The following is a 24,063-nucleotide window of genomic DNA, read 5'->3' as shown; positions in this document are numbered from 1 at the left end:
AACTTTTTTCTGTTGCTTCAGACCAACACAGCTACACACCTGAATTTATAATACTGGATAAACAGCAGCTATTCTTACCTTGCTGAATAAGATATTGTGTAGAAGGAACTAATTCTCCCCATGTTACAAATTCTCCTGTTTGCAGATCTACAAAGTAATCAAAAGCAGTTCTGTCTCCTGCTGGAAACTGAATATCTGAAATTATGAACAAAAAAAAAGAATTATGTATAGAAATAGAATCTTGGAAATATCAATCCAAAATAGTTTTGGTATAGAGGATACATGTGCTAGGTGTATAATCTGATCTTGAAATGGAGAGGAGACTTCATTCGCCCTCATATTGACTGGGTAAACATGAGCTTGAGTTACGCTGTATAAATGAGATTCCTAAACATCATAAATGATTGGTCAGTGGAAAAAGGAAACCAGGCCGACAAGGAGTGAGGTGGCTGGATGCAATCAAGGTGGACATCAGCCACAACACTGCACGTCTGAGCGAGGTGGTGTGGGATTGTGGATCGTGGCAGTAGCTGTGCCATGGTATTGCCAACAGTCAGACGCAACTAAATGGCTGATAACAACAAAACAATGTTGAGATTTCTTGTCAAAGCAGTAAAACATACAGGAGTATGAACTAGTGCAGCGAAGGGTCCAATAAACTGGGTGTCTCAGAACTCTTTAATTCCAAAAAGGCCCTGATCTGTGGAAGCTGCTCAGTAAATCTCTTTAGCAAGTTTCTACAATTTAGCTATCTAACTGCATTACAATAAACTAAATCTCCATGCCCTGTTTCAAAAACGTCCAAATATCCCATCAACTGTAAAGGTTATGCAGAAAATTCACAACTTTGATAAATTCTTCTATCACATCATGCCATGATAAATAATGCAATGGAAGCTGAACACCACAGTCTTCTCTTTTAATTTGAATAGAGGAAGAATTGATTTTTATATGCTGCTTTCCTTTGCTAGGAGTCTCAAAGTGGCTTACAATCACCTGTGTCCCCACAATAAACACCCTGTGAAGTAGGTGAGGCTGAGAGAGCCCTGATATTACTGCTCAGGGAAAATGTGCTGACGTTGGGGAAGGATGCAGTCAGACTAAAACAGAATCAGCCTGAGGAATCAGCTGTTGGTGTGGGTAGAAGTCACCCAATTCAGCAGCATAGGTTAGTAAAGTAAGTATCAGTATGGAGACCATGAGCCAAGGAATACCATTGGGGTTGTGCAGGTCAGGTGACAGTGTGTAATGGAGCCAGTACTGGTTCCTCATGGAAGGTCAGTTTCTGGTATGAGAGTTATGGAATTGAAGAGGGCTTGGGTTGAGGCAAAGTTGGGCCTTGGTCTAGGTGCTTTTTCTTGAACCAGGCATTCTTTATTTTCAGTTCTGAAGCACTATGGTATGAATCCAATGGGCCCAAAGTTCTGGATTGACATGTAGGTAGATCTGAGGCTGGCACCAAGTGTTAGGATGATAGCAACTCTGGCAGAAAACATGGCTCCCACATTGCATATGGTTTAGCTGCTGTCATGGCCCCGTCTCCAGAGGGTGCCTCTGCACCACTGCCTGAGATTCTGCCAGCTCCCTCGGAGGAAGAAGTGGAGGAGCTGGAGCAAAGCAGCAGGGTGCTGCTTAGAGAGACAAGTCCTGATAGGGAGCCACAACCAGGTCCCAGCCAGACAAGCACCATGCCCTCTGCACCAGCATTACCTCAGCCTGCAGCAACACCCCTGAACAGCCCAGACTCATCTCCAGAGCGCAGGAGGGAATGCAGGAGGACAACATTGGCAACACGCAGGCAAAGTGCTCGGCTTAGACTACAGCAACAGGCTAGGTTGGGCTCAGGTGGGGCTCATTCATCGGAGGAAGGCTGAGTGCCAGGTGTGAAAGCTCAGCTTGTTCTTAAGCACAGCCGAAGTGCTTCCCAGTGTGGCTGCAACTTTGTGCACATGTCCACCTGTTGCCTTGACTGGTTTCTTGCTCCCCGACGCTTCGGCAAAGCTCTGCTTGACTGATTCCCGACTTGACCCTGCTTCACCCAACTAGACTACGCTTTGATTGAATGCTCCACAGATTCCCAGCTTGACAACTCTTTCGGTTCTCCTTTGGACTTCACCCACTAGCAATTCCTGATAAGACCCAGACTGGACTTTTGACTACTCTCTGATATGAGCTTTGAACTTGCTTGACTTTGTAAACGTGCTTGCCCTTGCACTAACCCTGCGTGTGCCAGGCTAGGGCAGCACAGCTGCTGAGGTGTATGAGCCAGAAAGCACCTTCTCCCCAAGCACATCCTTAAAATGAGAGGGTCTATTGACATTGCCAGCATGCTCCAACTTGTGCCTCAAGGCTGAGAAAACACAATAAATATTCATTAGTTTGTGTACCATCAAGATTCTAAAGAACGAACTTGACAGCAACAGAATAGTAGAGACAAATGAGAGAAAACTAGAGACAAACCACTCTGATTAGTGGCAAAAAGAGAAATGAGTGAAAATTGATTCAAGTGGGTAGCTGTGTTGGTCTGAAGCAGCAGAACCAATTTAGAGTCCAGTAGCACCTCTAAGTCCAACAAAGTTTTATTCAAGGTATGAGTTTTCATGTGCATGCACACTTCCTTGGATACATTGTATTTGAAGATGTGTGGTACACACAAAAGCTCATACCTCGAACAAAACTTTGTCTTAAGGGAGTGAAAATGGGACTCATTGCTCATGGCATGTGATCATTTCATCAGGAAAAATCTCGCCGTGTGCTCAGGGGGAGGAGTACCTTTTCAGTCTTTTAGAGCAGTTCTTCCCTGCTGTTGGCCTGTACATTCACAGTCCAACATGGAACTGCACAGAAGACCAAAGATGAAAGGTAAATTTGCTGCTGGGAGGAAAAGAAAGAAGGAAGGAAGCAGTAAAATAAGAGAGGTTACGAGGGCTTTCAAGGGAGGGACAAAGGAAGTAATGGCAGAGGGGAAAAGAGATCCTCCCACCGTAAGTCCTTACAGGTTCAAATCTATTTTATTTTTGTCATTATGGCTGCAACAGGCAAATGGTTAGGCCATACTTTCATTCCAGTTTATGTGATCTGGCTAACTAGGATGCCCCCCTGGGTCAGTTAGGCAACATTTGGCCCACAGGCTTCATGTTTAATGTCATAGGATTAGAAAGATTTTTGACTTTTCAAACTCGATTCATTGTTTAAAATTAATCCTGTATTAACACATTATATGCAATTAAATATTGTGACAATGACAAGAACAAAATATTAGAACTTACTAGCAGGGGGCTGACTTTCAAATATATCCCGAACAAGGAAATTGAAGTCTCGGGTTAGATTTGCAAGATCATCATGGGTAGTGTTTATGCCAATCAGCGTTTCACCCTCATGTTCATCTTCTCGCTTTAAAATCCCTCCAAAGGCCCAAGTAAATGCAAATATGAAAAGTTTTCCCAACAATACAAATAGTTTGCTTGGTTGCTTCTGCCAAAACCATGAGTGCTCTCCACTAAAATTAACAAGAAAAGAAATACATGATGTTCCTGAACTCCACTGCCAAAAATCAGGTATGTTCTGCACCATGTGCATGAAGGTCTGTTGCTGACGGAGGCACTGAAGGCAGCACCTTCCTAAATATGTCATATTCGACTTCTGAATTCCTAGCTTTCATTTGAATAAAAAACACGTCTAACCAATTTATTATGTAAATGTTGTTATTGTTGTTGTTACCACCTTACTGTTACTTGAATGATGTTACCTGTACTATTTTGTTGTTTCCTGTAAACCGTCCTGAGCCTTCGGGGAGGGTGGTATAGAAATACAATAAATAAATAAATAAATAAATAAATAAATAAATAAATACATGCATGCATGCATGCATGCATACATACATACATACATACATACATACATACATTTGGCTTGGGACCAAGAACCCTTGGCCATTTGGATATCACAAAGCACACCCCAGCCCCACAGGGAAGTGTCTGAATATCTTGATGTCATGAATCCAGGCCCCAAAAGTCATACTAGCATTCAAATTCACCTGGATGGAACACTAGATCAAGGTCCTCTGTATCAACCTTGGGATGGTGAGTTGCCACTAATGTGACTGTAAATATAGACAAGTGGGATGGGATGGTTTGTAGTGAATACAGTACAAGAGAAAAAAAACTATCCCAAGGCTACTATAGATGTAGTAAAATTATACAGAATACATGAAATAAAAGGTTCTTCATTCGTGTTTATTCTTGTATAGGATCCAACCAGAACGGTATCTAGATATGTCCCATGTTCAAATAATAATCTTCCTCAATGGTTGTCCTCACTTTTGAATGTGAATGTTATGAATGTCCAAACTGTGAAATTCAGCCTCTGTTGAATAATATATATATCGGCCTTTGGCTCTTCAATATGGGGATGCTAGTAATACCAACTGCAGCTTTGTTCCTAGTATAAAAGATATTTCTTGCAAGCTTGCTAGCTCCTCCCAGTGGCAGACCTGTGCCAGGACAGGCCCAAGTGTGCCTGCACAGAATTCACAAAGGTGAACTGATTTGTTGTCTCAGAACACAGCTAATAACAAAAACAGGAAACTCCACCACTTCAGCAACTCTCCAGAATGATAGGGGCTGAAGAAGTCTGAACCACCCTAACAGAAAGGCACAAACCACTGGGAGTGGGTAAAAGCCATAACAGGCTGGATTGGCTTGGAACGGTCTGGAATGGGCATTAAACAAACAAATGTACTGCAGAAAACAGTATTTTAGAAATGAAAAGGTGGAAATCCTGCATCATTATTAACCCTTACCAGGCCAAAAAGCCTCTGTAATACCCCAGAAAAGGCCAGGATTGGCATTAAATCAGGTCCTGCAGGATACAGAGCTGTTTACTCTGGGACAGAGCAGCACCTCCACCCCCAACCTCCCTAGAACTCCCTCCAGTATTTTCTGGAGCATTTTTCACATCCAACAGGATCTCCAACCAATGGGTGATAAAACACCATTCTACATCCCCACTTACCAGAGCTGGAGCTGGGAAAGTTAGTTGTAACTGGCCAACGGCAGGGAAAGGAAGACTGCATTTGCCCTGAAGAACAACAAGACCCAGTAGAGAATTGACAACATCCCCTGGACTGGGGACCTCTCTGGGTCACTGTGATTATTCCATAGGAATTACAACAGCAGCAGAGTCAGATCAATTGAGAGGAATAACCCTGAAGGTGAGAGATGACCCTCAGAAGTGGGAGCAGTGTCATCTCATCTCTTGGCATAACCTGATGATTTTGCAACTTGGGGAGAGTCTGAAAGCAACCAGCAACAGCTCCACTGCCTGCCAGTGCAGTCATGCATGAAGTTTCCCGCTGATCTTGTCAGAGCAGAGTGTCCCCGTCCTCCAGTTTCCTTTGCTGTTGCAAACCCATATTATAATATGCAATTAAAGACACTTTACGCTCTCTAAAAGAGCCCTAAGGTCAAGTTCATTGAGGGCTCACACTGGGGTAGGAAGGGAGGGAATATGTGTCTACACACATAATATCAATGAACAACAGTTACAGGAAAGCAATTATGTTTTCATCATCCATCTTGCTTTGCAGCTCCACATTGGGACCTTAGTGAGCTGACCTATTAGGGGGGGGGTCAAGTCCCTCAATTGAAAAGGGAGTAAGAAGCACTGTTGTAAATTGAGTGTCAGCTCTAATATGCAAGTTCAAGGTGCAATGTCCCATAAACATATCTTCTCTCATCCCGGTTGTTGCCCAACAAATCTCAACCAGAGGAACTTCCCTGGAGAACCCTGCTGACATGACTTCTGTGCCCTCAGGGAATGGCCACAGATGTCTGGTGGATAGGGCAAAGAAGATTCTCTGTCCGAGGTTTGGATAGCTGCAACAAAGCAGGAAATGGATTGAAAGGAGGCTGGCTCACCCTTTCTAGGGCCCCAATAACAAAGTTTGATTTCTATAAGAATTCAGTCCTGTCAATATAATAAAGTATCTAATGAATGTAATATTCTCTCTGCAGCTGTGATGAGTTTAGGGGAAAAGGCAGGTAGAGAAATGTTCTGCATCAGATGAAATTTGGAAACAATCTTGAGTAATCCGTATTTGAGAGTTATAGATATAGTATGCCTCAGAACATCAAGTGATATGATTAGAAATCTGTCTATTTTGGCAAAACAAAGTTTTAGTCCAGTGACATCTTTAAGACCAACAAACTTTTTCTTAAAGATGCGACTGAACTCAAACTTTGTTCTGCTTCAGACAAACATAGCTATCCATTTGTATTACCTTTTGGCAAAGTAATTGTAAAATGATTTCATAGGTATTTGATAATCTGTTATGCACACTTATTGCTTACTTTTTATTTGATGATTCTATTCCAGAAAATGCTGTGATTTCAAAAAAATGAGAAGAACTAATCTGGCTCATAAATGAAGAGGTCACAGAACCATGTTTCTCTTTCCGACCTTAAAAATAACATAAGCAGCATCATGAAATAACAAATGCAATTACAATTGACAATTATGACTTTCTATGCGACTAATTTGATACTATGATTACTTCAAGTACAATTAATAAAAGGTAATGTTTTCTATTTTGCTTCTAACCTCCTTCAAAGCTCTAAATGTACCAAAACTCTAGGTTGCTGCTTCTAATGTAGAAATGAAGTAATGCAAAAGTATATGGCATAACAAATTGGTTAAACTTTAAAGAGCCAGAGGACTTTTTGTTTTTGCTGCAACAAACACAGACATTTTTATGCCACCAACTTCATCACAGAAACTTTCTACGAAACTTGACACACTACATAATATACATAATATACATTACACATTATTCTTAGAATGAATTTACTTACTGCATTGTAATCCTTCACTTGCTTTTATTATATTAATAAATGAACCAAGAATTCTGCACAGATTCATTGCAATGCCCATCTGATGTACAGAAAATATTTGCATTTTCTTATTTTTATCCAAAAACTCTAGCCCTCTTTTCATGCTTAACTGAAATAAACTTTCAAGATACTCAATGTCATTTTCTGATATTACTGAAGAAATTCTTTTTAACCATGTCTTGACATATGGCTCCCATCCCAGTTCAACTGGATCCTGTTAACAAATAAAACAAACATTTTCAGAAATATATTCTTATTTATATTTCATTATTGTTGTTGTTGTTGTTATTATATTTATTTCCCGCCACTCCCTGGGTAGGCTTGTGGCGGGTGACAGTTTTCTTAAAAAACCCAATTAAAACCCCATTAAAAGACATTAAAATCATAACATAACATGTCGGCAGCCAATCACAATCTACTCCCACCTCCCAAGGTGATAGAGAATGGGGGGAGGTGATGTATACTTCAGACCCCCTGAGGGTCTACCTCGCAGACCCCAGCCTCAACCATAAACCTGGCGGAAGAACTCAATTTTACAGGCCCTGCAGAAAACTGACAAACCCCGCAGTACCCACAGCTCACCCGGGAGCTCATTCCACCAGGTGGGGGCCAGGACCGAAAAAGCCCTGGCCCTGGTTGAGGCTAGGCGCGCTTCTCTACAGCCGGGAATGACCAATAGATTTCCCCCCGCAGAGCATAGCGCCCTGCGGGGGACATAGGGCAATAGGTGGTCCCTCAAGTATGTGGGTCCCAATTCACGTAAAGCTTTAAAGGTTAATACCAAAACCTTGAACCGGATCCGGGCAGCAATTGGCAACTGGTGCAGCTGCCTCAGCACAGGCTGGATCTGGGCCCTCCAAGATGTACCAAGACATTATACATGTCTTGATGCTACTCATCATATATGTATGTTCCTGCTGTTTTTGAAGATACAACAAAAGCTTTATTATCTAAAAGTCATTTGGAATTAGGGTGGCCAGTTAATCAGATATACCAGATATCCAAGCTTATTGTTGTGCGATTCCCTTTACCTTGAGGAAATTGTGGTGATCAAAATCACCATTCTGCAGATGGTACATGTCACTATGCAACCTTCTTCAGTCTTCATGCCACTTTGATTCATCTGAACTGCTCCACAAAGAGTCCTACACTTCACTGAAACCTTCGGCTTGATCCTCAGGCAAAAAGCCAACAGGCAAGATTCCTTTAGCTCTTGCTCTAGGCTCCTTACAGAGTATTCTGGTTTAATCCAGACCCCAAGAGTCCTTTGGGTTTTGTTAGTACTGCGTGCGCCAAAGGTGTGCTCCTCTGGCAAGCAAGAGCCTTTTATAGTACAAAGGCCTACTCAGCGGAGCTAGCAGTCAGCTCCTGAGATAATGCTCTCCAAAGTTTTGGGACTAGGATCACTGGAGGGCAAATCCATAAACACCTTGCCTTTAAATGAAGCTAAGGCCAGATGAATTGCATCCAAAGGTACTAAAAGAACTTGTGGATGTAATCTCTGAACCTCTGTCCATTATTTTTGACAATTCTTGGGGAACACAATAAGTGCCAGAAGATTGAAGGCGGACAGATATCTCTATCTTCAAGAAGAGGAAAAATGAGGATCCAGGTAACTACCATCCCATCAACTTGACATCCATAGTTGGCAAAATTTTAGAACAAATAAACAGTCGGTCCTTGAGCAGCTACAGCAAATGGTTGTGATTACTAAGAGTCAGCACAGCTTTCTCAAAAACAAGTCATGTTAGACTAATCTCTTTTTTTTAGAAAGTTGCTACCTTGTTAGATCAGAGGAATGTTGTGGATATAGTTTATCTCAATTTCAGTAAAGCTTTTGATAAGGTTCTACATGATACTTACTGACAAGTTGGTAAAATGTGGTATGGATCCTATTACTGTTAGGTGGATTGCACCCAAAGGGTGCTTATAATTTTTTTGGAGAGGAGTGACAAGTAGAATGCCTCCGGGATCTGTCCTGGGCCCTGTGTTGTTCAACATATTTATACATGATTTGGATGAAGGAATAGAGGGGTTCCTATTAAATTTGCAGGTGATATTAAACTGGGAGGGGTAGGAAACACAGCAGAAGGCAGAAGGAGAATACAGGATGATCATGACAGACTGGAAAACTGGGCTAAAATGAATTTCAATAGTGAAAAATGTAAAGTTCTGTGTTTAGGTAGGAAAAATGAAATGCATCATTGTATGATGGGGGAGACCTGTCTTGGCAATAGTATGTGTGAAAAGGATCTAGGGGTCTTAGTGGATCATACACTGAACATGAGTTAGCAGTTTCACTCGGTGCCTATAAAGGCACATGGAATTTGGGGCTGTATCAAAAGCAGTATAGTGTCCAGATAGTATAGTGTCGCACAAGGTAATGGTACCACTTTCCTCTGCTCTGGTTAGACCTCAGAGTACTGTGTTGTTTTGGGCACTACAATTGAAGAGGGATGTAAACAAACTGGAGTATGTCCAGAGGAGGACAACAAAAAGTGAGGGGTTTGGAGACCAAGATGTAAGAAGAAAAGTTGAGGGAGCTTGGTCTGTTTAGCATGGAGAGGAGATTACATAGAGGTCATATGATGGCCATCTTCAAGTATTTGAAGGGCTGTCACATAGAGGATGGAGCAGAGTTGTTTCCTGTTGTCCTAGAAGATTGGACCGAAACCAATGGGATGAAATTAATTCCAAAGAATTTTCGGATAAACATCTAGAAGTAGTTCTTGACAGAGTGGTTTCTCTGCAGAACAGGCTTCCTCAGGTTGTGGTGGGTTCTCTTTCTTTGGAAGTTTTAAAGCAGAGGCTAGATAGCCACCTGACAGAAATGCTGATTCTGTGAACTTAGGCAGATTATGAGTGGGTGGATGGGCAGAAGGTACTGTGTTGGGGCTTGGCTCTTGTGACCCTTTCTTGCATGCCCAGTGAAATGCCGATCACCACGTTGGAGTGGGGAGGCAATTTATTCCTGGCCAGAGTGGCTAGGGATTCTGGTTTTGTGGGAAGCATCATCTGAGCATGGAATTGGGGACACTGTGGATAGGCCAGTAGTTGTGAATATCCTGCATTCTGCAAGGGGTGGACTAGATGATCCTAGAGGTACCTTCCAGCTCTATGATTCCATGATTCTACTTGATTAATATCTTAAATAAAAGGAAATATATAAAATCAACCAGGAACAAAAATTATAGAATCCCCCTTTTTCTTTCTTTTCCCTTTAAGAAACCTACCACATAAACCATGGCACATCTACTAACAGTAGCAGGGCTGGCTTGAGAGAGGCTGTCTACTTCAAATATCATTCTAATTCCTGATGATAGGTAGATTCGTTCACTGTTAGCAAGGCACAATGTTCTGGAGTCATCTAATGCAGAATTCAAGTTTTCTATCCACATTGGGTCTACTGGGCCATCCAAGACAATCCACTGCCAATCAATATTAGATTCAGCTGTAAAAAAAAAAAGAGCTTCAGAATTTGCTTTGTATGTAGAAAGATGACAACAAATAAAATAGAAAGCAGGGTTGTAATTACCTGTTAACTAAATTAACCAAGTAGTTATCTGTGCCCATGTAGTTACTTAGGGGAGCTGTACATGGGGTTACCATTCTTGAAGTGGTAATCCTACAGATGGCTTCTATGCCATATTTCTTAGCCCTCAAGGTAAAGTGGTTGGCTGCTGTGTGAAGGAATTTGTTGTAATAGATGGACCACTGGTCTGATCCAGCAGTCCCTCCTTTCTACAGCATTATAGTTAAGACATTTGCTTAGAGCATCTCCAAGTATTCTTAAGGGACTGAGACCCTAATTTTAGCAATGCATCAATTTTAGCAATGTCCCATAACATGTTGGCAAATCTCAAGCTGGTATCAGTGTTGTCTACAATAGGGGGTTGTAAGACTTAACATAAGATTTTAAAGAAGAAACACAACTGGGCTTTGGCCAAAACTGTCTTTGCCAACGTATTTTCTTATGGGGCTAAATCTAAGAAAAAGAGAGGTAAATTCCCTTAGAAATAATAGATACCTGCTCCAAATGGTCTGGCAATTAGCACTTTTTTTACATGAATGCCGATAAAGAGTAACCTTTCCTTCCAATCAGATCTGATTTTCTCCCTTTTGGGTCAACTGATGCAGAGTTAGTACCATTATTTTAATTTTCCTGCATGGTTTCCACCATAAGGGAATTGGTTGAGAGATGAATAAAAAGGAATTTCTATCTTGCCTTGTTTTATACTTGTCATTGTGTGTAGTGATCTTCAAACCACTGCTGGTTTTAGCAAAAGTCTCACTAAATGATAATTGCAAAAATTACTGGCCAGACTGAGTCCATGATTTTGGCAATGAACACCTGTCCAAGATTGGCCAATGTCTTTCAATAGAAAGTCTGAGATCATCATTTGGAGACAGTAGAGTAAGATTACCAATTGTGACATCTGATTGTGGATCGGACGGTATTTCTGATTCACAATCTATTGGCATCAACTCACTGGCTGATTATCACTGGCTGATTGATTATCTCATTGTTTATTTATATGGTCAATTGCCAAGTGGCGTGTAGCATAAAAGGTCTGTTGGGAGAGGGGAAAGTGGGATGCTCATTGAACTGTGTGAGAATATAAATCTATGAAATACTGTCAATTGCATTGTGCCGTACTGTTCGAACAATGAAAAGTAAAATGATGAACAGGCTCAAACTTTTCAATGAAAAATTTGGTATTGGTTCATGACCAGCAAATATACTATGGACTGAACTGGTTGGTATCAAAATATCCCTAGTCTTAAGGTGGCTTTACTCTTTCCTTCATTGATAGTTTAATAGGGTTGTGCGATTCAGCTGTCAAAGCGGCTGTTCCCACCCATAGCAGCTGGCACTGTGCCGTGGGGAGGGGGGAGGTGCCGGCGCACCAGTCGATGCACACACGCAGGCACAGAGCTCCATGCCTGCATGTGTGCTCCCGCTGTTGTGCCGCCACCCGCGCCTTCCCCCCTCCCCGTGGCACAGCGCTGACTGCTACGAGCGGCAACGGATGCTTCAGCTGCCGAATTGTACAACCTTCCCCTGCCCCGTGGCACAGCGCCGGCTGCTACAGGTGGGAACAGCCACTTTGACAGCTGAATTGGACAACCCTACTGCTAAGCTTACTCCCATAAAACAGCTTTTAAACACCAGTCTCTGGCCATATTTTATCTTATATATAACCTGTTTGCTTACTGGATATTTGGAAACATTCTCCACTGAAGCATATCAGGCTGAAAAAGTAGTTATCTGAATTACTCGTTTTATGCTTGCATTTAGCATATTTCTTATTCAAACATTTTTGAGCCAACAAATTTGAAACAAATATGACCCTGAGTTCTCTTATGTGGTGGCTATAGGGTTATGGTAGAGGCTCTGAGGCAACTGCCTACTGGGTTGAAGAATACTGAGTTCCCACTCTGGCCTCCCTATAAATTCTTTGTACTCCAACTGCCCACAATCAAATAGAAAGGGGGACACAAGATTTAAAATAAGGATTGGTAGTATGTGCTTCCTAAAGGTCTTATCTGCTAGAGTAAAGCTGTACTTATATGTGAGGTACATAGAGACCTCTGATTTGGAAATGTTTTACTTCACAGACAAGACATAGATAGAGACCAAAGGTTTTTTTAATCAGAATTTAAATCATTTAATAAGGTAAATATGATGTGTGAATGAGCAATCTCACTTAGTTCTGCTCACAACGATGACAACTGAGGTAACAATTTTCCCTTCCTCCTTCATATGATCTCCTTCATGGGAAAATGCATCAGAGGTGGGAGAAACAGTTCCCTTAGGACAGTGGTTCTCTACTTAGGGGTGGTGCTCCCATTTGGGATCGCCTGGCCCCTTCTGTGGGGTTCCCAGGCTGTAAACTGCACGGAGCTTTTCAGTCCCAGTTCAATTCAGTTCCTGCCAGCTACACAGAATGCAATTTTTGTTTTGATTTTGTCCGATTTAAATATTCCCTCTGCAACAGGCATGATTGATCCGGAGTCATCCTACCTTTATGCTGTTATATTTAGCAGTTGAAATAACCCTTGCTATTGGAGGAATCGAATTGAGAAAAGCATGACTCCGTGGTAGAGACGCCCTGATTGGCCAAGGGGGACAAACAGCCGGCACAGGGGGAGAGGCGGAGGGCGCCCCGTCCAGCAGTCTTAAGCCCCTCATTTCTCTCAACTTCTACTTCTAGATATTTTTTCTCCCTCCCCTATCTTTTCCAACCCTCTCCCCCCCCCTCCAAGAAAAGACAGAAAGAAATAAAGAGGGTCCCACTGTGCTTGGCTCCCTCATCTTCTGAACTACCCTAACCATGTGCAGAACACTTTTCTATTTCAATGGGGAGGGGGGGAAAGAGGAAGACCCAAGTTCAAATAGATCTGAATTCAATAGGATTGACAATGGAATAAACAAACTAAGTGCAGAATAAGCCCAGGTTGGTTGCTGCCACGGCGGCAGCTGGGGGCAGCAGTGACTGGCAGCAGCAGCCACAAGTGGATGCGGCAGGCAGCAGTGGCAGGCGGTGTTGGGCAGCGGTTGGCAGCAGCAGTGCCATTGCTATGGCCGCCTCCATGCTGCCCCAACTGTTGGGCACCTGTGTGAACGCATGCACAAGCTTGCATGTGCACACTGCCTACATGTGCATGCTGCCCCCGCAGACCCTACTGCAGTTGGGGTCACGGTGACAGAGTGGTTGAGAACCGCTGCTTTAGGAACTATGGGCAGATGACTACTCAATTAATATTACAGATAAATGTATGATGCTGGTTTTAAAACATCATGGTGTAGGGTAGCAAGCAATTCAATTGTTACTTCAGGCAATATCCTAAATTACTTATTTTCACATAACTATTGTCTCGAATGCCTTACATTGTAATAATGGTTATTTTTATGAACAAAATAGCATAGCCTTGTCAGGAACCAGGCTGAGCCTAGCCTGCAGAGTCCGTGATAAAGACACATCCAAGATCCAACAGGTAGTTGTAAATCCAAAGAGAGCTTTATTAAACAGAGTCCACAGAACGCTAAAGCAAGCCAAGATCTTCCTAAGCAAAGATCTTGATAATAACAAAGAGCAATGGGAAACCCAGGGCAGATATAGAGCCCTGTTCATAAGGGAGGGGTACAAAGGCATTTTGGCGGGAGAGCGAAAGGGCAGCAAAGGTGAGTCGATTCACAGGGCACCAGATGGCCAGGAATCTAATCTAAGTTGTTACCATGTCTCCACAAGGACACTTATAGTGAGATTGATACATCAACAGCGGAAAACTCCTACTGGCAAAAGAAAGGGAGGCTTGGAGCCTACAGACAGATTTACAGGTTTATGGCCTCGGATCCACCAGGCTGATGAGAAACGAAACTTAGATGGCATGAATCGGGGTTCATGACAAGCATAGACTGAAGCACATTTTAATAAGACTGCTAAGTAACATTTCCACAGATGTCAAAATATTCTATAATTTGAATCCATCATAGGGAAGAGCTAGATGAGAACCTAAGAAGAGCCCTGCTAGAGCAGACCAGTGGTCTATCTAGTTGAGCATTCTGTCTCACATAGTAGCCAATCAGTTCCTCTGGATGGCCAATACCAGGGTATAGAGGACAAGGCCTTCCCCCAATGTTGCCTCATGGCTCTGGGATTCAGGGGCCTAATGTCTTTAAATCCAGAGATTTCCCTCAGCCACCATGGCTAATAGTCATGGATAGATTCATCATCCATGAATCTATCTAATTCCCTTTTAAACTGTTTATTCCTGTGGCCATCACTATTACATCTGACAATGAATTCCACCTTTTTATCACTCTCAGTGTGTAAAATAGTATTTTCTTTTGTCTGTTTTCAAACTATTGCCCATCAATTTCATTGGATAATCTAGTGTTCTACTATTTTGGAGGAGGAATAAAAATTACTCTTTGTCAACTATCTTCACCCTATGCAATATTTTATATAATATTATATTGCCCCTGCACATTCTAAACCTCTACCATGTCCCCCTCCTAAATTGTTTCTTTTTAAAACTGACTCTTCAGCATTTTCTCATAGGGAAGGTGCTCTGGCCCCTAATCTTCTCAGTTGCCTTCCTCTGTACTTTTTCTAGCTTTGTAATGAGGCCACAGCATAGAACAATACAAGGGCATTACAATATTGGTCATTTTATTCTCAGTCCCTTTCCTAAGGATCCCTAGCATGGGATTTGCTTTTTTCACCATTGCAGCATACTGGGTTGACACTTACATTTAGCTGTTCACTAAAACCCCAAGATCTTTTCCCCTCTTAATCTCAGAAAGTTCAGACTAGCTTATATTTGAATTTGTAATTTTTTGTCCCAATACTTATCACCTTATACTTACCAACTTTAAACTACATTCACCACATTGTCACCCACTCACTCAGTATGTGGAAGTCCTCTTGCAGTTCTTCGCAGTCAGCTTTGGTTTTCTTCATCCAGAATAATTTGGTCTCATCTGCAAACTTGGCCACTCACCCCCAGTTCCAGATCATTTATATATATAGTATAAATAGAACCTTTCCCAATACCAATCCTTGAGGGACTCCTTTGCTCATTTGTCTCCATTGTGAGTATTGTCCATTTATTCCTACTCTTTGCTTCCTGTCCATAAAAGAAGCTGTCCTCTTATGCCATGATTGCTAAGTTTAATCAGGAATCTTCAGTTAAGTACCATGACAAAAGCCTTTGGAAAGTCCATATATATAATGTCTGTGGGGTTATCATTATCTACATACTTGTTCACTTTCACAAAGAACTCCAAAAGGTTGGTGAGGCAAGACTTCCCTTTCCAGAAGCCATGTTGATTGTTCCTCAGGAAGCTTTGGGCCTAATAACTCCATCTTTGATTACAGTTTCTAATTTTTTTGGGATAGACAGGCTGATTAGCCTGTAATTTCCTGGTTCCCCTCCAGATCCCTTTTTAAAAACTGATGTCACATTTAGTATTCTACAGCCTTCTGGTACAGCTTAATTTAGTGATATCTTACTTATAGAGGTTAGTAGACCAACAATCTCATATTGCATAGAATAATCCTGAATGGATGTATATTTAATGTTGCCTGGCCAACTATACATTCAACTCTAACCGTGGTTTCAAGTGTTATTGATTACTCTGCAATATCTTCCTATTTGTTAGACAAATTTGATAACTTTGAGATCGGAAATTGTTCAGGAAGTGATAATCAATCCCTTTTATTAAGGCTAAAACTTAAGGGCAGACTCCAAATTGCCCTGATATCCTTTTATCAGAAGTTCACTCCTTCATTTTTAATGATGTCTAGAAATCTCAGTTCTACAGCATGACTTAAGCACATGTTCATCCAATCAATGTGAGGGTGGTTAAGCCTCCCAGTATAATAACCTTATCTGCTTTACTCTCCTTTATTTTCTTTCTCAATGTTAAGAGAAGTTTCAAGGGTTTTATGAGGTAGTGATAGTATACCCCCACTTTTAAGGAACTCTTAGGGTCTAATATTTCCATCCATATCACTTTTGTGATATGTTTTCTAACTTATTTGATTCTATGCCCTCTGATGGATAATGCAGCATCACCACCAAGCTCTCCCTCCCTGTCTTGCCTATAGAGCTTATATCCAGGACAGGGAATTTCACTAATATTTGCTGCTATATTACTTACAATGGAAAGAAGAATGTTCTGTGGATTGCAGGACATCCTCAGCAAGAACAATATCTCGCAAAATCACTGTAGTGAGCTTTAGCAAAGCAGAAATTGTAACAGTTATAGCACATGCTGACAATATAAATTATAGTCTTATGTTAAAAATACAATATTATTTACAATAAAAATTTTAAATAATTTATCTCTACAGGAACAGGATTGCCAGGATGATAGAAAGTATGATCAAATCCAATTACTTCTGTGATATTCCCTAATTATCAACATGTGATTTAAAAGTCAGCAATATATGCAGTCCCTGGATTCTTAAAGCAAATCACAATTATAATTAAATACAATTATAAAAGAAAAGGCAATATATCTGGAAATTAAAACAAAGATAGCAAACTGTCCTGAGCTTATGGAAAGGTGATTTAATTTAAAAAAATAAGTATACATACTGTTCACAACTAAACTCTGATTTGTCACATGATAATGTAATAGACTGAGATGTGTTTTATTTTAATAGATGAAGTCAAGGCAAAATGGTTTCTGTCTAAGGGCTATTATGCATCGATTGGCTTTCACTGCAGTCTGTTTGTCAACCCTTTTAAAATGTCCTTTTCTAAAATGTTTTAAAACAGCAGCAGGTGCCTTGAACTCCCATTGGTGGATAAGGGACTGCAAGCAGAGAGGGGGCTGTTGGGAGAAGATCAAAACATGCTAACATTTATGCATCAAAAAAGAGCATTCTCACACAAGAAAAGTTGTTACAAAGGTAGTTTCAGATACTATGCTGAAAAAACACAATCAATGCTGTGAGGAGGGGCTGCCATGCATAATCAAAAATAACATGATGGGTTTTGCACGATCCCACGTGCAAGAATAAAAACGTCTTTGGGGCAGACTCCTGCCATGCATAATATACCTAGAAGCCCAAATTTGATTGAATAAGTCATTTTCAGGACTCAACTAAATCTAATGGCATCCTCATGGCTATTATGAGGATACTTCTACTGTTTTAAAGTGATTAACAATGCTGTGACAGTGCAACCCTCATTGGGTCTGCAGTGATGCACTTTTGTTTTCCAGTTTATCAAACATCAAAAATGGCCACACCTTCTCCTCTTGGCTATTTCAGCATTTGAAAAGATGCAGGAAGGGAAAACAAGGGGACCAATCAGCATCATGTCCATGTAGCATTAAAAATATTTTAAAATGGCATTAGCATCCTTGTAGAAATCATGAGGATGTTATCCCATCTTGTTTGGATCTCAGGGACATTCTGAATGCTGCACTCAACATAACCCTATCTGATCCAACCCCAGCCTTGCCACCTCAAGAGCAGTGAAGATGAGGCAGCTCCCCTATCCCACTGAACTTTAGCCTCACTGACTCAACAGCAAAGGTGATGATGACAGTGGAAGCACTCCCAACACACCTGACCCCACCCTTTTCACTCAATGGAGCTGGCTCCCTTATCATTCCACCCAACCTCAGTCTCACTGCCTCAACTTTGCTGGCTTCTAGAAGGAAACCTCTCAGTCCAACTTCTCCACTTCACTCCACCAGCAGCTCCAACAGAGAAACGTTGCCAATACACGTATAGACAATACTCCTCTGCTGAGGGGGATTTATGCCCCTCTATTTTCCCCTTGTTTTCTTTCTTTCTTTCTTTCTTTCTTTCTTTCTTTCTTTCTTTCTTTCTTTCTTTCTTTCTTTCTTTCTTTCTTTCTTTCTTTCTTTCTTTCTTTCTTTCTTTCTTTCTTTCTTCTTTTGTAAATCTGGAGACAGTAGAAAAATCTTCCTTCTGTGTGCAAATGGACCCAATCCTCAAATTTAAATATCTACAGATATGGCTGTACTTCTACAGATGAGGCCCATCCAGAAAACATGCCTTCCCAGCTAGCCATGAGAAGATGCTCCTTTGCCCATCTTCTTGTAGGGAGAACTGGGCTGTCGGTCCTTATTGTTGATGGGCAGAGGGTAGGTGATCGGCCAGCTGCTGGTGCTTGGCAAGTTGGTACCTGTGGTGTTACTGCTAATGGCAGCTGTGCCTGGGGAAATACTTGGGCCTGTAAGAAGTTGAGTGAAGGGCTGTTCCCAAGGATTTGACTGTGAGACTGTAATTGTGCATTCTACCCATCTTGGAGCTAAAAAGCTCCTTACCCACAAATACCATGTCTTCTATCTTAGAATCATAGAATCATAGAGTTGGAAGGGGCTATACAGGCCATCTAGTCCAACCCCCTGCTCAACGCAGGATTAGCCCTAAGCATCCTAAAGCATCCAAGAAAAGTGTGTATCCAACCTTTGCTTGAAGACTGCCAGTGAGGGGGAGCTCACCACCTCCTTAGGCAGCCTATTCCACTGCTGAACTACTCTGACTGTGAAAAACGTTTTCCTGATATCTAGCCTATATCATTGTACTTGAAGTTTAAACCCATTACTGCGTGTCCTCTCCTCTGCAGCCAGCAGAAACAGCATCCTGCCCTCCTCCAAGTGACAACCTTTCAAATACTTAAAGAGGGCTATCATGTCCCCTCTCAACCTCCTTTTCTCCAGGCTAAACATTCCCAAGTCCCTCAACCTATCTTCATAGGGCTTGGTCCCTTGGCCCCAGATCATCTTCGTCACTCTCCTCTGTACCCTTTCAATTTTATCTACGTCCTTCTTGAAGTGAGGCCTCCAGAACTGCACACAGTACTCCAGGTGTGGTCTGACCAGTGCCGTATACAATGGGAGTATGACATCTTGTGATTTTGATGTGATGCCTCTGTTGATACAGCCCAAAATGGCATTTGCCTTTTTTACTGCTGCATCACACTGCCTGCTCATGTTTAGTTTACAATCCACAAGTACCCCAAGGTCTCGTTCACACACAGTACTACCTAGAAGTGTATCCCCCATCCAGTAGGCATGCTTTTCATTTTTCGGACCCAGATGCAGAACTTTACACTTATCTTTATTAAATTGCATCTTGTTCTCATTTGCCCATTTTTCCATTGTGTTCAGATCTTGTTGAACTCTGTCTCTATCTTCCGGAGTATTTGCCAGTCCTCCCAATTTGGTGTCATCTGCAAACTTGATGAGTAGTCCCTCCACCCCCTCATCTAGATCATTAATAAATATGTTAAAAAGAACCGGGCCGAGCACCGAACCCCGAGGTACCCCGTTATTCACCTCTCTCCAGTCTGATGAAACACCATTGACAACAACTCTTTGAGTGCGGTTCTCTAACCAATTCCCTATCCACCTAATGATCTGAAAATCCAGACTGCAGTCCTTCAACTTATCCATCAGAACATCATGGGGAACCGTGTCAAAAGCTTTACTAAAATCCAAGTAAATGACATCAACCAAATTTCCCCGATCCAGCAAACCTGTTACTTGGTCAAAAAAGGAAACTAGGTTGGTCTGGCAGGACCTGTTGGAGACAAATCCATGCTGACTTCCTTGGATCACCAAATTGTCCTCCAGATGTTTGCAGATCGCTCCCTTTAATATCTGCTCCATTATCTTCCCCACAACAGAGGTCAGACTCACTGGTCTGTAGTTTCCCGGATCATCCTTCCTCCCTTTTTTGAAGATCGGAATAACGTTTGCTCTTTTCCAGTCCTCCGGGACATCTCCAGTCCTTAAAGAGGTTCCGAAGATGATGGACAAGGGCTGTGCAAGTTCTCTGGAAAGTTCTTTGAGTACTCTCGGGTGCATTTCACCTGGACCAGGGGATTTGAACTCATCCAATGCAGCTAAATGCCTCTCGACAACCTCTCTATCCATGTTAACCTGCCACCCAGACACTATCCTTTGGCTACAGCCATCTCTAGATGTGCCTAAACACTTTGACCTGTGGGAAAAAACAGATGTAAAATAGGCACTAAGCCTTTCTGCTTTCTCTGCATCTTTCGTTAGAGTTTGTCCATCCGCACCCAACAGTGGACCTATTGCCTCCTTTACTTTATGTTTGCTCCTCACATAATTGAAAAATCTTTTCTTGTTACAATGGGCTTCCCTGGCCAATCTTAGCTCACTCTCAGCTTTGGCCTTTCTGATGATTGATCTACAGTGCCTAGTAACCTGTAGGTACTCTTCTTTAGAGCTCTGTCCTTCCTTCCATTTCCTGAACATTTTCCTTTTCTTTCTTAGTTCCTCTTGAAGTTCTCTGTTCATCCAAATAGGCTTCTTAGAGCTCCTGCAGTGTTTTCGTATTTCTGGAATAGTCATTGATTGAGCATGCAATAGCTCTTGTTTGAGTAGCGCCCACCCTTCACATGCTCCCTTCCCTTCCAGCATTCTCGTCCATGGTATGACACTCATCATGTCTCTGAGTTTATTAAAGTTTGCCCTACGAAAATCCAACATCCGCGTCTGGCTACAAGCTTCCTTGGCTCCCCATCTCAAAAGGAATTCTATGAGGACATGGTCACTTCCCCACCTCCTTCACCTCATCCACCAACTCTTGCCTGTTGGTCAGTATTAAGTCCAGTATGGCTGAACCTCTTGTGGGTTCATCTACCATTTGATAAATGACCTTGGAGTCAGTAGGCAGCACAGATGATAGAAGCCAAGAGTGTCTGTGTAACATTATTTCCAATGACACCACCCTAGCACAACAGTAATAGGCATAACTGGACATATTCAATTGTTGTTTTCCCAATTTCACATCTTCTATGTGAAGGATTTTGGCCAGGGTTTTCTGGTCATCAGACAAAAGGTTGCTATACTGTGCCACTTGGTACCTGCCCATTTGCTACCTTCAACTCCATGGTTCCTAAGGATTGAATTTTATGCTCCAAACTTTCCTGTTTCTGTGTCTATCTAATGGAGATGTCTGAGATCCAGTCCGTTGTCTACAGGGCAGAACTTCTGCTAAGGAGTTGACAAGAGGGTGTTAAAATATATGGCTCTTGTGGGTTTCCAGGGCTGTGCGGCCATGTTCTGGTAATTTTAGTCTCTGACATTTTGTCAGTAACTGTGGCTAATGAACTCCACCCAGACATAAGAAAAATATTTCCTAATGCACTTGCTAGTGAACTCCAACCACATACAGGAAGTTCCAGTCTAGCCTCTGAGAATTCCAAAGATATGAAAGGAATGTGATATGTTACAATTATTCAATGTCCCTTAGAAGTAAATGAAATGCACAATAACTGTTCACACACTCCACATTCTGGCACAGAGAGATTTCTATCTTGCGATATCCCACCTATGAAGTTCCTTGTCACAATTACTGTTGAAATGCTAAGGACTCAAATTACTAGGCCATGGCTACACAGTCCGGAAAACCCACAACAGCCTGTTGACTCTGGCTGTGAAAGCCTTTGACAATTAAAATAACAATGCCAACAACAGGATTCTAGGCCATTATGTGGAAACATTCCACATAAGGGCCAGAGCAGTGGCTAGCAAGTCTGGGCACCAGACCGCACTCACTGAACTGCCTCTGCTGCTGCCTCTGCCACCTGTCCGCGTTCTCCTGAGGGTGGGAGTAGCGTTGGAGGACAGGTAGCAGTGACGAGGCAAACGGGGCTTGGCTCTGGGGCTCGACAGCTGCTGCCACTTGTTCTTTGAGGCTGCCTGCTCTCTCCTGAGGGTGGGGGTGGCCTCGGAGGATGAGCGGTGGGGTTGGCTGGCGAGGCCCAGAGGCAAGCCCTGTTCGTTGCCACTTATTCTTTGAGGTCATCTGCGCTCTCCTGAGGGCATCGGCTGCCTCGGAGGACAGGTGGCAGCAGTGTGGTGAATGAGGCTTGGCTCTGGGGCTTGCCAGTCAACGCTCATCCTCCAAGGCTGTCCACCATCTCCTCAGGATGGGGGCAGCTGCAGAAGCCAAGCAGCAGTGGCAGCTGGTGAGGTTCAGAGCCGAGCTCTATTTGTCACGGCCACTTGCTTTTCGAGGCCATCCGTGTTCTCCGAGGGCAGGGGTGGCCTCGGAGGATGAATGGCAGTGGCAAGGCCCAGAGCTGAGTCCCATTCGCCACCACCATTAATCCTCCAAGGGCCACCTGCCCTATCCTGAGGAGCAGCCTTGGAGGACAAGCAGTGACAGTGTGGCCAATGGGGCTCTGCTGTGCTTGTTCTTTGGGGCTGCCTGCACTCTCCATGCTCCCTGGGGCCAGACTATGGATGTCATGTCCGTAGTCACATCCATTTGAGTGGCCATGCCTATAGATATTTCCACATTAAAAACCTCACACCCTTCCTCTTTATTTCAATAAAGACTACCCAGTTTTCTAGGTGAAGCTGGAACTGATATGAGCTTTGCAAAATGCTGTTAGCCATGTCTAGCAGACCTTGGAGCATCAGAAAGGTCCCATATTGGTATTATATAGAGGACTTTTAAGATTGGATCCAATGGCTTCAGACATGATGAAACCATATCAAGTTCAACAGAACAGGCCATTCTGCTGTTCAGAATACAGATGTCTTCAGCTGAAAAAATGGGCAAATGGCTGCCCATCTGGTGATGGTTGTGATGGGGCATTGGGTTTGAAATTGGAACCATGTACAACTCAGTAAACTCATTTTACTGAGTCTTGCCTTCTGGAGATGAGGATGAAAACCATCAAAGAATGGCCCCAGAACTGAGTGGTGCTTGGAGTCAAAAGGCTTGAGTGTTGGTCTCCAAGGTTGGTATGGATGACACTGCATCTGTTGCTCTCATGGGCCTCATTTAAATGGGTAAAATGATGAGTATGGGGATCATGACTGGGGCTGAGTATGATTATTAAAATGCTAAACTCACCGTGTATAAGTTATGTATTCCAGATTTTTCATTGCCACTGTGGTCTTTCTTTTTAGGTTTTTTGGCAGACAATTTGGCAAACGTTCGTACTGCTGATGCTAAAAGACCATCTGACCACTCCATGGTGTTAGGATCTGTTTGCCCAAAAAGTTCACCAAGACTGACACACTTTGGGTTTACAACAAAAGTGTCTACTTTACCTCTCTTTGAAGAATTCTGAGGGAAAAAACACAATAATTATTTGTGAATCAATAACACCAAGACTAATCTCCTTCTGATGCCCCTTCATACCTTCCTGCCTGGATATGGTTGTTCTAGCTCAGTGGTTGTCAACCTAACTAATGCCGCAACACCCAGCCATCACCTCCACCAACGGTGGAAACCCCTTTCTCTGGGGAACACCAGGCAGTACATTGCTTCCTGTGCTCCCCTTCTCCCATCTCCCAAGCTAGCTGAGGATTGTCTGCTGGAGTCTCGTTGTTCATCTGTTGTAAGGCTCAAGCTTGTCCCCTTCACCAGCTCCCGCTTTCCTCCCTCTCCCAGCCCCCTTTCTATCCCCGATTTGAGGGCGACTATGGGGCTCCGACCATCCCCTTCCCCAGCAGTCTTCCCCATCCAGCCTGTCTCCTCCCGAGTTTGGGCAAGCTGTAGGTGGAGATGTCGGCATTTCCCTTGGCTCTGGTGGCATCTCCCCCTCTTCTCTTGTGCTGCGGCTTGGCCTCAGTCCAGGATTTGGCGGCCTCAGAGAGGCCCATTCCCATCGGGTCTGCAGTGCAAAG

At 42.7% G+C, this 24,063-nt stretch overlaps 1 protein-coding gene across 4 annotated transcripts in view; it reads right to left on the bottom strand.

The window, feature by feature from the left end:
• Positions 1 to 24,063, bottom strand: part of DNAH14 (dynein axonemal heavy chain 14) — a 291,965-nt gene that overhangs the window by 139,706 nt on the left and 128,196 nt on the right. For all 4 annotated transcript variants that reach the window (XM_077340659.1, XM_077340670.1, XM_077340680.1 and 1 more), the window contains exons 35-41: positions 23,285 to 23,500; positions 16,561 to 16,636; positions 10,124 to 10,341; positions 6,852 to 7,104; positions 6,351 to 6,459; positions 3,270 to 3,499; positions 79 to 195 (exon numbers count right to left, since the gene is read on the bottom strand). In XM_077340659.1, coding sequence (XP_077196774.1) covers positions 79 to 195; positions 3,270 to 3,499; positions 6,351 to 6,459; positions 6,852 to 7,104; positions 10,124 to 10,341; positions 16,561 to 16,636; positions 23,285 to 23,500 — 1,219 coding nt within the window. The remainder of the gene's footprint in view (positions 1 to 78; positions 196 to 3,269; positions 3,500 to 6,350; positions 6,460 to 6,851; positions 7,105 to 10,123; positions 10,342 to 16,560; positions 16,637 to 23,284; positions 23,501 to 24,063) is intronic.

The sequence above is a fragment of the Paroedura picta genome, chromosome 1 (assembly GCF_049243985.1).
Source record: "Paroedura picta isolate Pp20150507F chromosome 1, Ppicta_v3.0, whole genome shotgun sequence".
NCBI classification, from domain to species: domain Eukaryota; kingdom Metazoa; phylum Chordata; class Lepidosauria; order Squamata; family Gekkonidae; genus Paroedura; species Paroedura picta.
Note: the sequence above shows the minus strand (reverse complement) of the source record. Positions and strands in the feature narration are given on the sequence as shown.